The sequence below is a fragment of the Dryobates pubescens genome, chromosome Z (assembly GCF_014839835.1).
Source record: "Dryobates pubescens isolate bDryPub1 chromosome Z, bDryPub1.pri, whole genome shotgun sequence".
Lineage (NCBI taxonomy): Eukaryota > Metazoa > Chordata > Aves > Piciformes > Picidae > Dryobates > Dryobates pubescens.
In genome coordinates, this window is record NC_071657.1 from 53,786,444 (window position 1) to 53,804,306 (window position 17,863).

General features: G+C 39.3%; 1 protein-coding gene across 1 annotated transcript in view; it reads right to left on the reverse strand.

The window, feature by feature from the left end:
• Window positions 1–3,022: 3,022 nt before the first annotated feature.
• The window catches only part of KDM4C (lysine demethylase 4C), a 250,253-nt gene continuing 235,412 nt past the window's right edge, over window positions 3,023–17,863 (reverse strand). Inside the window, exons 16-18 of the mRNA XM_009902889.2 lie at window positions 10,040–10,159; window positions 6,119–6,211; window positions 3,023–3,466 (exon numbers count right to left, since the gene is read on the reverse strand). Of these exons, the coding sequence (XP_009901191.2) occupies window positions 3,293–3,466; window positions 6,119–6,211; window positions 10,040–10,159 (387 nt within the window). The 3' untranslated portion in view covers window positions 3,023–3,292. The remainder of the gene's footprint in view (window positions 3,467–6,118; window positions 6,212–10,039; window positions 10,160–17,863) is intronic.

The window sequence follows — 17,863 nt, forward strand, 5'->3', positions numbered from 1 at the left end:
AACCAGGTTGGAAAAGACCTCTGAGATCATCGAGTTCAACCTATCATCCAACACCATCTAATCATGGCACCAAGCACCCCATCCAGTCTCTTCCTAAACACCTCCAGTGATGGTGACTTCAGCACCACCCTGGTCAGCACATTCCAGTGGCAAGTCACTCCTTCTATGAAGTAACTTCTTCCAAACATCCAGCCTAAACTTCCCCTGGCACAGCTTGAGACAGTGTCCTCTTGTTCTGGTGCTGGTTGCCTTGGAGAAGAGACCAACCCCTACCTGGCTACAATCTCCCTTCAGGTAGTTGTAGACAGCCATAAGGTCTCCCCTGAGCCTCCGCTTCTTCAGGCTAAGCAACCCCAGCTCCCTCAGCCTCTCCTCATAGGGCTGTGCTCCAGACCCCTCACCAGCTTTGTTGCCCTTCTCTGGACACGTTGCAGCAACGCAACATCTTTCCTGAAGTGAGTGGCCCAGAACTGGACACAGGATTCAAGGTGTGGCCTTAGCAGTGCAGTGTACAGGGGCAGAATGACCTCCCTGCTCCTGCCGGCCACACTGTTCCTGATACAGGCCAGGATGCCATTGGTCTTCTTGGCCACCTGGGCACCCTGCTGGCTCATGTTCAGCCTACCATCAACCTAGGATGGATCCCATACAATCCAAGTGGCTAAGGAGTTCTCTAACTACTTCCTCCTGGATCACAGAACTATACTGCTCCCTGACTCCACCTGCCAGATCAGGAGGCCACTTGTCCAGAAGACAACCTGTCCTGCTATTAAAAATTGAGGCAAAGAAGGTGTTAAGTACATCTGCCTTTTCCTCATCATTTGTTACTATGTTCCCCTCCATGTCCACCAAGGAGTGGAGACTGTCCTTGCCCCTCCTTTTGCTATTAATATATTTATAGAAGGATTTTTTGTTGTCCTTCACAGCAGTGGCCAGTCTAAGCTCTAAATGGCCTAATTTTTTTCCTACATGACCTAGCAACACCTTAAATATTACATGGGTAACCTCTCCTTCCTTCCAAAGATGATACACCCTCATTTTTTCCCTTAGTTCTATTAGAAGTTCATTGCCCATCCAGGCTGGCCGCCTGCCCCAGCAGCTCATCTTCCGGCACATTGGCACAGCCTGTTCCTGTGTCTTCAACAAGTCTTTCTTGAAGTAGGTCCAGCCCTCCTGGACCCCTTTGTTTTTAAGGGCTGTTTCCCAAGGAACCTTCTGAGTTAGTTCCTTGAGTAACCTGAAGTCTGCCCTCCGGAAGTCCAGAGTGGAGGTTTTGTTGCTGCCCCTCTTAGCTTGACTGCATATTGAAAACCCAAATTATCTATATTTTGCTGCACTTTGGCCACAACACCCCCATGCAGCACTACAGGCTGGGGTCAGAGTGGCTGAAGAGCAGCCAAACAGAAAAGGACCTGGGGGTATTGATTGACAGCCAGCTGAACATGAGTCAGAAGTGTGCCCAGGTGGCCAAGAAGGCCAATGGCATCCTGGCGTGTATCAGGAACAGTGTGGCCAGCAGGAGCAGGGAGGTCATTGTGCCCCTGTACTCAGCACCGGTTAGGCCACACCTTGAGTACTGTGTCCAGTTCTGGGCCCCTCAATTTAGGAAGGACATCGAGACTCTGGAACATGTCCAGAGAAGGGCAACAAGGCTGGTGAGAGGCCTTGAGCACAAGCCCTACGAGGAGAGGCTGAGGGAGCTGGGATTGTTTAGCCTGGAGAAGAGAAGGATCAGGGGTGACCTCATTGCCCTCTACAACTACCTGAATGGTGGTTGCAGCCAGGAGTTGGTCTCTTCTCCCAAGCAACCAGCACCAGAACAAGACAACACAGTCTCAAGCTGTGCAAGGGGAAGTTTAGTTTTGCAGTGAGGAGAAAGTTCTTCACTGAGAGAGTTGTTAGCCATTGGAATGGGCTGCCCAGGAAGGTGGTGGAGTCACCATCCCTGGAGGTGTTCAAGAGGGGACTGGATGTGGCACTTGGTGCCATGGTTTAATAGTCATGAGGTCCTAGGTGACAAGTTGGACTTGATGACCTTTGAGGTCTCTTCCAACCTTATTGATTCTATGATTCTATGATTCCCTCTAATTCTCACCCACAGGCACTCAACCTGATCATCCTTAATCTCTAGTTCCACGGTGTCTAGTGCCTCCCTGATGTGCAGCCACCCTCCACCTCTTCTCTCTCGCTTGTCTCTCTTGAAGAGCCTGTAGCCATCAATTAGAGTGCTCCAGCCATGTGAGTCATCCCACCACGTTTCTGTGATGGCAACTACATCATAACTTTCCTGCTAGAACAAGGCTTCCAGCTCCTCTTTTTTGTTACCCATGCTGCATGCATTAGTGTACATGCACTTCAGCTGGGCTGCTGGTTTCACCCCTCCAGCTTACTAGCTGGAGTTTACTATGCCCAGACTCCAGCTGTCTGGGGGTACTGGTTTCAGCCCCTTCCCCCTTCAAATCTAAAAAATGCTGCAAGTAAAAGTACAGTATTTATTTGCTTACTTTAAAACAGCATTACATTAATAGAATATTATCTTTAAAGGAAGACCATAATACATTCATTCAAATCTAGGTCATTAAGCATATATTTAAACTCCAATTTTTCATACACATAATGAAAGAAGATTTTATTTTACAAACCGGTATTATTAATAGACCTTCTGAAAAACATGTTTAAAAATAACTGCCCAAATCTGCCTCTTTAAATACACAAAACACCCTTCCTGTGCTGAAGGTATCTTTCTTAAAAGCCAAAAAATATCTAAGTCAACAGTTGGATCTGCATCAAACCCTACAAAAAGCAGCAGTGATGCAAAAAATTTAAAGTACTGTAGAATTCAAGTACAGCTTTTGTTTCTTAATACTGTACACATTTTAAAAAATATTTATAAAAACTGTTACTATTGAGCTTAACACCTTTTCCTGACTGCAGAAAAAAAATGAACCATGGAAATATCTGTTTACAAAAATGTCTCCTGTTATGAGCTTCAATCTCTCACAATTCAAAGGGAATTTTACCATTTATTTCAATGTGAGCAGGAAAGTTTTCTTCAGTGTATTGCTGTATAATTCCCCTTACTTTCTCTTGGTTTCCTCTTTAGTTTGGTAATACAAAACATTACAAAATCTTTAATGCATTATCTGAAGAGATCAGAACTCAAGTACTTCAGTTTATGAGGCTGACATATGGATTAGTTCATCGTAAAACCCTGTGTTCAGTAAACTCAAAACCAATTGCAAATGATGCTGCATGCTTTTTAATCAACATCCTTCTCTCTCTCTTGCTCACTTCACAGCTCTTTCTGGCACTTCTTGTGGAATGAGCTCTTTAAGAAGGCACGGTATCCTGGATCATTCACATATTCATTCCTAAATCGTGAACTCAATACTCTCTGCCTCTTCTCTCCCAAGATTGTATCTGTTCCACAAAATGCATCTTCAAATCTCATGTCAGAGGCTGTAGACTAAAACCAGACATGAATTACAATACAGCTTCACACAGGCCATCGCATTCTGGCATATTTTAGACAAATTCTATGAAAACATGTATTTTGCATGATGACAGGAAGATAGCTCTATTACTGATTATGCAATTACACATGTGTTCTGGAAAATGTATAAATATTAAATATATACTTTCCAATATTTTGCAATTTACTACTGCACTTAATTCTCTAGGTCTGCATCATTCCATAAGAAGCATGTAACTAACACCAGTTGTTCATTTTGGTTTTATCTGGAATTTATACTATGACTCTAATCCAAGGTGAAAAACCGTGACATGGAAGTGATTCAATTTTTGGGCAGATCTGATCCTAGCAGTATCAAGTATTACCCATCACTTTGTATTGCTCAGAAATGTTTTAAAGGGAAGGTACTATGGCATGGAGCAATCAAGAGAAACCTGGCACATTGCCTAATCTGAAAAGAATCAGATTCACAAGTTCAGTCCTTTGACAGCAAACTTAAACTACGTAAGAATCAGGTGAAAGCAGTAAGACAGCAAACAGCAAGCCATTTGGAAATGGTTTCACAACTGGAGTCATTGTAAAATTCCCAGGATTAGGAAAAACGTAATTTAGAAGGAACTGGTGTCATTTACTTCCAGAGGTGGAAACAATATCATATGATAGGTTTATCTTGCACCACTTTCAGCATGAGAAGGGGAAGGAGGTTGGGCATACCTTGAGGAGTATGCTATATATTTACAGAATTTGAGGAAATTGTAGAAAATCATGCAAAGGTCTGAGCACAAGCTGTGGTTTGTCTTACTTAGTTGACCAAATTAAATGCTTTTACATATACTTATCTTACCCATGACTTAGTGATGCTAAATATAAGAGTCAATATTGATCTACAGAAACCACCTTTTAAAAAAGAGTAGTGTAAACCAAACTACATTTTTGCTGTTATTCTCACCGAACTGCAACAGTTTACATTCTACAGTAGTTAATTATAAAGGCTTTTTACACACAGTCTCTTAACCAAAAAACTGTCACAGAATACTTTCCATGTATAATTAAAAAACTCAACTGAATATAAGCAGATGGCTCATTTAATATTTTCCAAGATACCTGTCTTAACCCTAGACAGTTAGGACACTGAAAGGTTTTGCACTAATCCCAAGTTTACTGACAAAAAGGTGCCTTGCCAAGAATATTTGATCACTGCACCTCCCATTAAAAAGAGTTGTCCTGATCTTAATCTGTTTCTTCAGTAAAACAGGGCATCCCACTAGTGAACAGCCCAGCAGGCTGACAGCATCGCGTTTTTCTGTCTCTCTTCCTTTCCAAGCATTACCATCCCTTTTACATGATGCCAATTCTTTACTTTGACACACTCCTAGCTTCTGAAATCCATGGCATCTGTGTTGGGGTTGGCTACTGAAAACTGGATAAACGTCAGTGATGACAACAGCAATGATGGCAGCGCATGTGGCAAGAAGCACAGAAATGGAAAGTCAGACTGAAACCTTCCTAAACTATCTTGCCATGTAATGCTGTTAGTCAACCAAACTCATATAGGCTGATGTATGCCTGAAGAATCAGCTCTATGCATCATTCCCCTACAACTCCTCTCACTCAGCTTTCAAGAAATCAGTTAATGTCACGTAATAGACATGTGAACAAGTACTGTGTATAAGCCCATCTCCCTGCAGCAGCAAAAAATACACTGTGCACCACTCTATCTTTCAAAGTTTCACTGAAAGCATTTTCCAAGTAAGATGACATTTTTATTCACATCAGTAAACTATTGTTTGTTCTCATTTATAACAAGTTTTTAACATACTTATACTTTGGTTTTATATATCCAGAAAGCTAATGTTTAATTTGCAATGCAGTTTTAAACAGCTTTAAAACAGAACATGAATATGAGAACACCACAACACGGTGCTCTTCTTGAGTAGACTTGGTGACAGAGTGTATTGCACAATGTTTAGTATTAATGACAAAGGTAACAGCAGTCGTCTCCTGCAATAACTGTATGGTGGAACCTTTAAGTGTTGTCTTTTTTATGAATCTACACACTTTCCTACATGGTGTACATATAAAATGAGCTGGTGGATAGCTGGTGGATGCTGTTTGAAACTGCGCTGTACTTCTGAAAATACAGCAGAGATACAATTTCAAACCAAATACTAGTGAAATGCAGATAAGCACTGATGGTGACATTAACAAGTTCTGGTCAGGCACTTTATTTCTTATAAATTATTTTATTAAATTAAATGCTTTTAAGATCACAAGCCTATTAGGACCTGGATAGTTTGGGATTCTTTCATACTATACAGGTTATAAATATGCTGCAGAACAGAATGTCTGTTAGTTTGCATACTTACTAACTTGATAATTCATTATTTGACAGCTGATTGACCCAAGATACTGCTTTTAGGAGAAAAGAACAACATCTGACAACAACATTTGCCTACACTCAATGAACTAATCATTCTCACTAGCAAATAGATGCTTATGACAATTGCTGTGTTAATTTGCCTTGTCATAATGGAACAGGCTTCACAAAACTTCATTTAAACTAAAAATTCAGAATAAATCCAAGGGTAGTGTCAATGACATGTTGAGCACACATATCCCATAAAATTAGCATCAGTAAATACTCACAAAACGTGCTTTTACTCTCTTAGGAAGCTCTTCATCTAGTGTGTAGATCTCTTCTCTCTTCATTACAATTTGAGAACCATCTTCAAACTCAACCTAATTGAAAAAAAAAAGGGTGTTTGACAAAAAATAATAACTCTTGCAGAATTTTCTGGGACTCCAGAGAATTTTCTCTGCCTCCAGAGAAAAATATATGTGCAAAAATGGAAGATTTATATACAATTACTTTGCTATCTATTTTAGGATGGTAAAATTAGAATAAAACATTTAAAATATTGTTTCTTAGGAAATGCAACTTATTCATAAACTGAAAATAGTACCTAAGCAAAGAGACTTAACAATAACACTGACACATACACAATAAAATTTATTGGATTAGGAATGGCAAGCAGTAACAACATAGACATTACTTTGTGACATTAAAACGTCTTCATGTCATTTTTATTTGCCTCTAACTTTTTTCTTGCTTCTAATAAATAAAAAATTAATTTTAACATCCTGTGATTCAAGGTTGAGGAAGACCATGTCAAAAGAAAGTATGAGTGACAACTAAGGAAATACTGGATGTTATTGAATCTGATGGAATTGCTTTAAAATGCTCTGTTCAGAAGATGAAAAACTTTATCATGCTTAGGTTTAGATTTAATCCAGCATGAACCCTGTTAGCAGAAAATGAGAAAGGAAATGCAACTAGGTGTGGAGAATGTTAAAATGCTGAGGCTTTGAAGCATGTAAGTTTTTCAGCAGCTGCTGATTTTTTTTTTATTTTTTTTTTAAAGTTCATCCAACAAATGTGAATTTCAGGTATTATCTATGACTTGAGTTTGAGTTTCACAAAACCTGTACTTTAAAGTTTGGTATAAAATTAAAAGAAGTCCCATTCAATCCTTAGCTGACTTAACATGACCATCTGAATGACAGTAACAGTCACGGGCTGAAAGAATGAGCCTGAATACAAACACAAGAAAACATTAATTTATCAAAAGTATTGTTATAGATAAAACAGAATTATTGTGTGTTTGAACTTGTAAATGGATGGGGGTTTGTAGGTTCAAATTAAATCTCTGCCATGACTGAGTATGCAAGAGGAATTGTCAAGAGCTGAAAAATTCAATACACTGCAATTCACAAAAGCCAGGGTACAGATCAATGAATTATTACCTTCTTTAAAAGCAATTTTTTGTAAAAGTTAACTAACAGGGATGCACAAATCTGGAGTGCATTTAAAACCCACAGAGCACAAACGGATAATAAAGCCACAGAAATCATCTTCGCTCCTCTCTGTTCCTGTTACTAACCTTGTAAGCCACAGTCTGCTCATAGTATGTTAGAGGAACTTAAAGGTCAACTTGGGTTAAACTTGCTTAATAAAATGATGGCAATTCATCCTGTTTTTCAGCAGGATGCAGGAGCAGCCTTTTTGCTATTCCCGCACAATGAATTTGGTAACGTGTTTTTGCATAACACAGTTAGTAGTAATGCTTTTTGCATCACTGGTGAAAGAACCGTACAGGAAATTAACATATGATCAGAAAATCACCTCCTGGAAGGGCAACATTTTTGTTTTTACTGGTAGTGCACAGCTGGAAGCAACTGCATCATACTACAGAATCTGGCATGCTTACAGTATGAAATATATTGAACATCTACAATAAACAGTAACTGTAAATTCTTCAGCTATAATTCAGCATAACACACTGGAAATAAATTTGCCTGCTGTTAAAGGTAAATACAAGAGTTCCTCTTTCAACAGTATCATGATTCAAGTAAAATATAAATCCACCATCTCTTACAGCTCCGATTTAATTCAGACTGCAGATACTACATGTCAAATCATCAGTTTTATCCAGACAGATATTTTATTTAGACTTCTAATGCTATACTGTCTCTGTGTATTCTCTCCATGAGATTTTCTTTTATCAGGACATTACAAATTAAGCAGTCATCTAAAATTGTTAGAAAGCAATTAACAGAGTGAATGGATAATTTAATAATCTCAAATGAAACTCAAAAATAAATTGTGAATGTCAGCAGCAAAAATGATCAAGAATTCAAATGTAGATCACATTTACACTTGAACACTCAACTCACTTGGCATGTGTAACTCTTCCTAGGGATTTCGTAGGATACTGAATACCAAATGTCAAACCAAATGACACAAATTCTAGAGCATTGTGTCACAACTCCTGTGTGCACAAGTACTGTCACATTCTGTATGAATATCTCAGGACCATGAAGAAAATGTATAGTCTTATCCAAGTAGAAATGATGCACCTGATAACACCTCCTTTAGAAAGTCCTTTTCAGTCTCTACATTTGTCATATCACCTAAAAGATCACACAAAAGACATGACAAGAGAATCTCAAAGCTGCAAAAGAGGTCACACAACCCAGAAGAAGAGAGTATGTGTATATGTGAGCCCTCAGTGCTTTCCAGCAGGCTATGTAGAAAGACCACAGAAAGAACTACTAATGTGTCTTGAAGTTAGCTTTGCACCCTCCATGTCATACATTTTCTGTAACTTACGGCAGCCAGGTTGTTGAAGCCTCTTCTTCCATCCTACAGATTGCAGTACTTGTTTGCCTCCAAAGTCCTATGTAGTGCAATCTGGACTCCCTGTAATCTTTAATCTCTACTATTTCCCCATGATAGGGGTTATTACAAGGCAGTTACAGTAATTTCCCATGATTATTATGCTGAGGAACTCCAAACCTTAGAACCTCCATGTGCTAACCCATTTTCCTGAAAATCAGCCGTTTCATCATGTTGTCCAAGAGGTCTAAAATAAGACAAAGAAGTTTGTTTTGACTATGTCAAGTGCCTTCAAATATGAAAGATAATATTCATCTAATCTACCTCACAGTATTCCTCAGAAGACCAGCTGTTTGAAAGATTAAACGATTTGAAGATTAATGTCACTATAGAACCATAATCTTTATATTTTATAATGAGCTTCTAACCTTCATAATATAAGACAACTGTGTAATACAAGGAAAGAGGTGACACATAGAGACTATCTCAAGGGATCAGGCATTTTAGGACCTGAGTTCAATTGAAAGTCATTGGTAAAGTGAGGTGGTCAATGCAGCAAGTCATTCAGCCTCCCTGTGCCTTAGTTTATCTACAGATATAACAGTAAATTTGCCATTTTTGTAGAGTAATGTGAGGCCTTCAAAGAGTTATGTAAGTGAAACTTATATATATATATAAATTAAACATATTAAATTGGATTCTCATTCTTTCAGAGTGCTATTATTATTGTGATTGTTTTATTGCAGTTTCTACCATTCACTTGGGGATTCACAGCTGCTGACTGGTTTTTCTCAAAGGCAAGAACATAAAAAACCCAATTATTGTGGCTCTGAAATCAAAAGTCAGCTTTTTATCCTTGCCTTCAGTGTTCAGTTCCCTTTGCCTTTGCTGAGAATAAAATGTTCCTTAGATCATGCATTAATTAATTCTAAAGTGACTCAAAAAATTAAAGTGGGCCTATTTATGTTCTTCTTTTTACTGTCCTCTCTTCCATCCTTATGTAAAATGCCTAAGATTCATTGTAGTCCCATACCAATACTTAATTTTGTATTATTAGCTGTGTAATTACCTGGCATCAAATAAAAGTAAATAAACAGGAGAAAATAACAAATGTTATCTTTCCATCTTAATATTGCATCTGTTCACCTGAGTTCTTATAAAGTAAGCCATTTTCTTGATTTTATAAGAGCAGGGGAAACCTCTGCTCCCAAAAAATGCACAGCACTTGTTAATGGTTTAGTTTATTTATTAGCAGTTACATTAAGAGTCCACACTTCAGCCTTCTGTGGCTTTGAAGGTGCAGCTGGCCACTCCAATACTAGCAGTGAATAAGCAATTTGCAATAAAGACATCTGAAAAACAAGCACGTGGTAATAAATACAGGCACTCACCTGATACATGTTGGTTGTATTTGTTCCCAGATACTTTGCACCATACAGTTTTCCATCAGGCCATTTCACTTGGACAACTTCTCCCTCTGCAGGTGGACCCAGCTGTAGGCAATCTCTGCTCTATTTACAAAGGACGAATTCTTAAATCAGCGAGTGAGCCACTACTCTGAAATTACCAGGAAGCTGCTTTTTACAACTTGGTAATTGGAGAAGATTTATTACCAGTGTGTTTCAAGTTTTATAATCCTGCTAATGGCCTAACAGAATATACAGTTAGCCTTTATGAAAATTAAATCCTAACCAACAAAACACTCTCTTTACAGTTGCTGCATTGGCAAGGCAACATACGCATATAGATAGCTATCAGCTATAGATAGCTTGCATACCAGATAGCTATCAGCAACTGTGATACATTTCCCCCTAAATTAATTTCTGTCACACACTGAAAATAAAGATTGCTAAAGTGCAACTGTGTATGTGCAAGACTTTCTCTTTTACATATTCAAGAAGTTCATGTTCTGCTAACCACAGCACATTTTTGCTAGATGCTAACTTTGCTGACTGAAACATACCCTGGTGGATCACACTATGAATAGTGAGAATGCTAATGAGTTCCCTGCTTAGCTGGTGGAGAAACACTGAAAGAATCCAAATTCTTACAAAGAAGAACTAGGGATTATTATTATTATTATTATTATTATTATTATTATTATTATTATTATTATTATTATTATTATTATTATTATTATTATTATTATTATGGTGGTTGTTGTTGCTACTGCTGCTTCTTTTCAGAAGATATGAAGCATTTTTACCTGTGTTTGGGCCAAATTTTGGCCTGACTTGTTGAGAGTGTCAAAGCAGCACACTTTAATTTGGTTGCAACATAGCCTTTTTGTGATTTCTTTTGGCCCACATGGCTCACTCAGTATGACCTAAATTACTGACCTTCCGGAGCACACCAGCCACAAATCCACAACAGCTGTACATGTGAGAAAATACACAAAGGCGCAGAAAATGATCCTGTCAGGTCCATTCTCATCAATTCTTTGGAAACCATGCCTGCAAATACTTATCTCACTAAAGGCATCTATGCTTTGTACCAATGATATCACAAGATTTGTCATGTAAATTTGTACTAATTTAGTGGTAGTGTCTTAAGTGTTGGAAGGCGATAGACACAGTCTCAAGCTGCGCTAGGGGAGGTTTAGACTCGAAGTGAGGAGAAAGTTCTTCACTGAGACAGTCGTTCACCATTGGAATGGGCTGCCCAGGGAGGTGGTGGAGTCACCATCCCTGGAGGTGTTCAAGAGGAGATTGGACGTGGCACTTCGTGCCATGGTCTAGTCGTGAGGCCTATCGAAACAGGTTGGACTTGATGATCCTTGGGGTCTCTTCCAACCTTAGTTATACTGTGATGCTGTGTGATACTGTGAGTCATTTACTGGAATATTACTGTGCTATGGTATCATGCTAACCAAATCCAAACTTTATAAACTGGTTTTAATGGCATGAATCTTAATCCATTCATTTGTTCAACATGTGAGAAAGAAGTGAAAAGCCGGATTTTCACTGAAACAGACTTTCCTGAATGACAACACTGTCTCTCACACACTGTGCCAAGGCACAACTCCAAAACATGCTTTGTATCTTTGCCTTGCAAAGGTTACTGTGGAAGACAGAAAAACACCCTTTCAAATTCACCACATATTTGGGATAGTAGGTAGTATATTTCCCTTCCTGGTACTTACAGGAGAGGCAAGGTGAAAGGGAAAAGGATGGATACTGCCTACTTTTAAATAATTAACTTCTCAGGGGACAGAGATTGCTAAATACTATCATAATTATGACTATAAATTAAATGAGACTGGATTTTTAATGTTCTCTCCTCAATGATGACTGTCAAGACAGTTATCATCATTATCGTACTTCTTCTTCTATTTATTACTAAGAGCAAAAATTAGTCTTGGTGAAGTGTCCTGAACTTAACTTTTAAAATTCATCATGGAAGATAGCAAATTTCCTGAAAATAAACAATCTATCAACAATGTCAAGCCACATATTAATTTTCCAAGAACGAAAGCCCAGCATGAATTGCTCTCTTTGCACCTTGCACAAGAAAAAAAAAACCTCTCACAGCTTCTCTAAGATAGCTAATGGAATTGCTCATATGGAAAATTAGAGTTCTCATGGAAATAACTAGACAAATAACAGCCCCATTCTTCATGTATCACCACAATGTTTTAGTCTATGGAATAATGTTTGGGAAACTTGTACTAAACAGTTTTTGCTGATTTCTGAAAGAGTTTCCTGCCTTTTATTTTCATATTACATGGCCATTTTAGAGATTCTCTTTTTACTGCAAAAATTCTTCAACAGGTCCATTAGACCCTATTTCTTAGGCTGACAAAGTTGCAAAAATGTAACCTCACTTTTCTCAGTCATATAATTAAAAGTCAGACATCAATATATGGCAATCTTTCAACATTCCCATACACCAATATAAGTAACATACAGTGTGGGCTCAACCCACTTTTAAAGCATGTACATTTCTCATATATATATCTTACACAGTATATTTTCTTCTTCACACAAATGGACAAAAGCAGACCAGCAATACTCAAAAATCTGTTCACTTAAGTGTCCAGTTTCACATTCCAGATAAAGCCTCAGCCCTATGGTCAGATAAAGAAGGTTGCTCAGTGATATGCACAATTGGCTTTGAGCATCTCAAAGGATGGACAGTACATCACCTCCTAAGCAAGTAGTCCAGCACTTGACAATTGTCACAGTGAAAAAGTCTCAAGTGAAATAAAAATCCAGATTAACAAGTTCCCTGTATTTCAGTTGATACTCTAGTCTGTACCACCAAGAAATGTGTGGCTCCATCTTCTTCACTTTCCCCATCAGGTATTAACAAGTCTACTATTCTCTGGTCTGAACAGTCCCAGCTCTGTCAGCCTCCCCTCATATGACAGATGCTCCAGTCCCCTTGGCACCTTTCACTGTATTTGCTCCTCTGTGCCCATGGCCTTCTTGTACAGATGAGCCCATAACTGGACACTGCACTCCTGCGCTAGATTTACAGACTTTCATATTGTTTTTTATGAGCAAAAGCCTTTAAATAACAATAATTCTAAAAAATTATTTTGTATAGGTGGCATTTTCTGGTTTTAGAAACATTCAATCTGGGGTTCATTATATGCATTGAACTAAAACAGCAAGTTATCCACTTGTAACCTGCTGGAAAAATATATTGAACTACTGAGTTTGTCTGCTGTGTTGTCTCTAAGGAATTCTTGCACTACAGATAGACATTTTTGCAGTTTTTCTCTTCTGAGAATAAGCAATGTTTTGTATCATGAATACTGGGCAGAGCATTTGCAAGCAGCAAGTCCAGTTGGAGTGGCACAGTGGTGATAGAGATTGGGAACTGATGTGAAGCCAGCCACACTAAGAAAAAAAAAAAAAGTCAACATCTGAAACACGCACTCGACTCCAAGAGCTGTAAAATGTTGCAAAGGTTCCCACAAATGTAATACAGCCTCTGACACTTGATGAGAATAGCTTAATTTTCAAAAAGCTTTCAAAATGTGTTCAAATGTTTTTCTAAATCAAGGCTAAACAGTACAGATACTCTGGTCTAAGATGAACTTATGAACTATTGAACTCACAATTTTTTGTCTGGTAATTATTTTATTAATTTGGCTATTTCAAATTCAACAATTATTTTCAAAATGACACTAAGAAACTTTGACTTCTAGGGTGGAACCACACTGAAAAAAACCATCTTTAGTAAATTCAGAGGAAACAGTAACCTCTGTTGTACAGTGTCTGAAGTCAGCAAAGCTGAAGTGGTTTATATATTCAGGCACTGGCTTAAAGAAGCCTGCAAGTTAAATTGATAATAGAAAGGATACTATAATCTTTCATGTCAAGATTGAAGTAGAAGAGGATGAAATTATTCCATGACTGCAAATATCAGCTGATCTTAATTTACAGTCTCTGGTCTGACAGATAGATAGATAGATAGATAGATAGATAGATAGATAGATAGATAGATAGATAGATTGATTTAGAAAGAAAAATATTGGCATGGCCAAAGTAGAATATGTGAGTATTCAATGAAAAACAAAGTTTACAGATTGACAGATTTTTTTCTGAATGAGGAAGGCAGCAGCTAAACAAAGAATACCTAGAGACTGCAATATTTAATTTAACAACAATTTAAAAACATCAGGTTCAATACATGAAAAGAGCTATCACAAACATTTCAGATATTCTGAACACACAAAACACCCCCTAATTCGTTACTCCTGAATCCAGCAGCAGGAGAAGTTTTTCATTACCTTGTACAATATTCTTTCTTTCAACAGTCATATTACAGCTCAATGTTTGATATTTTGGGTCCTTAAATAGAATCATATCCTTCCATATCTAATTCAGTCTTTGCTGAATGAAGAACATGGTTGGTGAAGAAGAGATCAATTAACTACTTTAAGTAATGGTCATACAAGTTAATATTGCATTTAATATCATAGAAGTAATGTTGGTCATTGTGATCTCAAGAATTTTTTGAAAAAGAAAAAATGAGGCCCATATGATATCTTTTAAAGGAGATACAAACCTAACAGTAGTCAAATATTTAAAACTGTTGATAGAAAACAATTACATTTAAATAGGAAAATGCCATTATTTGACTATTCAAATCACAGGGTAACTCTAACAAACTCCATTAATTGTTTGGATGATGTGATCCTACCCACATTCAAGAGAAGACTTGTGACAATGAAGGTCCCTGCCTCAATCCTGCAGTTGATAACCTAGACTAGTATGTCATATTAAAAGATGCTTTTGCCTCCCACTCATATTTTTTCATAAGCATGCTGTAGAACTTCTGTTAGGACAAAGAAAATTAATCAGATCAGAATATTTTCTGTGGGAGATCACTAAATGCAGTTCTCACATTTGTGTTCCTAAAGTGGGCTTAATGGGGAAGAACAGCATGAAACACTGCAAGGAAAAGGACATTTGCAATCTGAAACTGTCTGAAGACCCTCTTCATAAGCTGATGAATATTACTGAAGGCCAGTTACCCCTCAACACAGCCCTAAAGCATTCATATATATGAATACAATACAGAGGAGATTGAGATTAAATTTTTTTTAATGTATAAAAAAGAAGTCAAGAACTCGGAAAGATATTGAGGAAAAATCAATCAATAGTATACAGTGGGAATATTGTTTGCCAGTAGTTCACCCCTCAAATTTACTTGTATTCACTACTTACTCATCTGAGTAAATGTGGATTTTCCCGTGTGTTTTACAAACCCGATATTCACATTCATAAACTGGCACAATTTAAAGTAATTTGTTAGACCTTTCCATTTAATTTTGGCTAGAATAGAATAGAATAGAATAGAATAGAATAGAATAGAATTACCAAGGTTAGAAAAGACCTTTGAGATCATTAAGTCCAACTCATCACCCAACACCATCTAATCAACTAAACCATAGCACCAGACCTACAAAGTATAATGTTCGTTTTCTGAACCATTTCATTCTTCTGGAATTTATTAAGTAATTTTCCAATCTACCTCACCCATAACATTCTTTTGCCCGTTTCCCATGAAGATGTCCACAAAATTCACAAGATGGAGCATCAAGCTGTCATCAAGCATTAATGAAGACAGCAAGTGTAATTAGGCTGGCTCTTCTTTCCTGAGAAAAGTATCTATTCTAATGGAGCTGTCCCTACCCCATAAACAACTTCAGAAACTCCTGTTTTCTTTTCCTCACCACTAATGGTGACCCACCTGGTGGATGTGGGGAGGCCTGTGGATGTAGTCTACCTGGACTTCAGCAAGGCCTTTGACACTATCCCCCACAGCAAACTCCTGGCAAAGATGTCAGCCCATGGCTTGGATGAGAGAACACTGCGATGGGCTAGGAACTGGCTGGAGGGTCGAGCCCAGAGAGTGGTGGTGAATGGTGCCACATCCAGCTGGCGGCCAGTCACCAGTGGTGTGCCCCAGGGATCAGTGCTGGGCCCCATGCTCTTTAACATCTTTACCCATGATATGGATGAGGGCATTGAGTCCATCATCAGTAAATTTGCAGATGACACCAAGCTGGGGGCAGGAGTTGATCTGCAGGAGGGTAGAGAGGCTCTGCAGAGGGACCTCGACAGGCTGGACAGATGGGCAGAGTCCAAGGGCATGAGATTTAACACATCCAAGTGCTGGGTTCTGCACATTGGTCACAACAACCCCATGCAGAGCTACAGGCTGGGGTCAGAGGGGCTGGAGAGCAGCCAGACAGAGAGGGACCTGGAGGTGCTGGTTGACGGTAGGCTGAACATGAGCCTGCAGTGTGCCCAGGCAGCCAGGAGGGCCAATGGCATCCTGGCCTGCATCAGGAACAGTGTGGCCAGGAGGAGCAGGGAGGTCATTCTGCCCCTGTACACTGCACTGGTTAGGCCACACCTCGAGTACTGTGTCCAGTTCTGGGCCCCTCAGTTTAGGAAGGATGTTGACTTGCTGGAGTGTGTCCAGAGAAGGGTAACAAAGTTGGTGAGGGGTTTGGAACACAAGCGCTATGAGGAGAGACTGAGGGAGCTGGGGTTGCTTAGTCTGGAGGAGACTCAGGGGTGACCTTATTGCTCTCTACAACTACCTGAAGGGGAGTTGTAGTCAGGCAGATGTTGGTCTCTTCTCCCAGGCAACCTGTACCAGAACAAGAGGACACAGTCTCAGGCTGCACCAGGGGAGGTTTAGGCTCGAGGTTAGGAGGAAGTTTTACACAGAGAGAGTGATTGCCCATTGGAATGGGCTGCCCAGGGAGGTGGTGGAGTCACCATCACTGGCAGTGTTCAGGAGGAGACTTGACAGGGTGCTTGATTGCATGGTTTGGTTGGCTGGGTGGTGTTGGATGATAGGTTGGACACGATGATCTTGAAGGTCTCTTCTAACCTGGTTTATTCTATTCTATTCTAATAGAACTGTTTATCTGGAAGACACAATATGGAGATCTGCTACTTTTCATATCATGGTTTAGACTGTACTCAAAATAAAATACTTTTATTGTTTGTTTTCAAATTATAGCATTTTTCTCAATGCCACTTAGCAAAAATTTCTGCATCTCCTTGACACTCCTGGATTATACTTGCTGATTTGTTTCATTTCCAAAATGAAGCATAAAATGCTTCCTTGTTTATTCAAATTCTTGTCAAATACCATTAATGGTATAATTGCCACAAATAATATGGGGCTAAAGTGGTGTAATGGGTTGGGGCAGACCCCCTCCCCACCACAGGCAGAAATAACAACTCAGGCAAACGGATTGCAAAAGTGATGGAAAGGTTAAATAGGAAAACAACAATAAACAACAATGAAAGTTTTACAGAGACCCACAAGCACCATGACAAAGAGATCCCAGAACATACCCAAGAACATCCCATCCCCACCCAGGGGTACACCCAAACCCCACCCCAGGGCTCTTTCCTCCCCCCTCCCCCACCCCAGCCTTGGGCCTGGGCAGGCCCAAGGGAGGCAGCTCACGCCATTTTACCTAGGCAGCAGCAGGGGACGAAAGAGGAAGTGAAGACCCCGCATGGACTTTTTATAGGGGAGCAGGGCATTATGGGAATGGAATACCTGGTTCCCTGTGACCACCCCCTGGGCTGGGCCCACCCCTTGGGACCTCCCAGGTGTGGCCTGCGCAGTGGCATCTGGGCCAGCACCCAGCCTAAACCACCACAAGTGGCTAACTGTGGCTCTTGCAACAGGTTTTGTGAGCTAGCACGTACTTCCAATCCTGTTTTAGC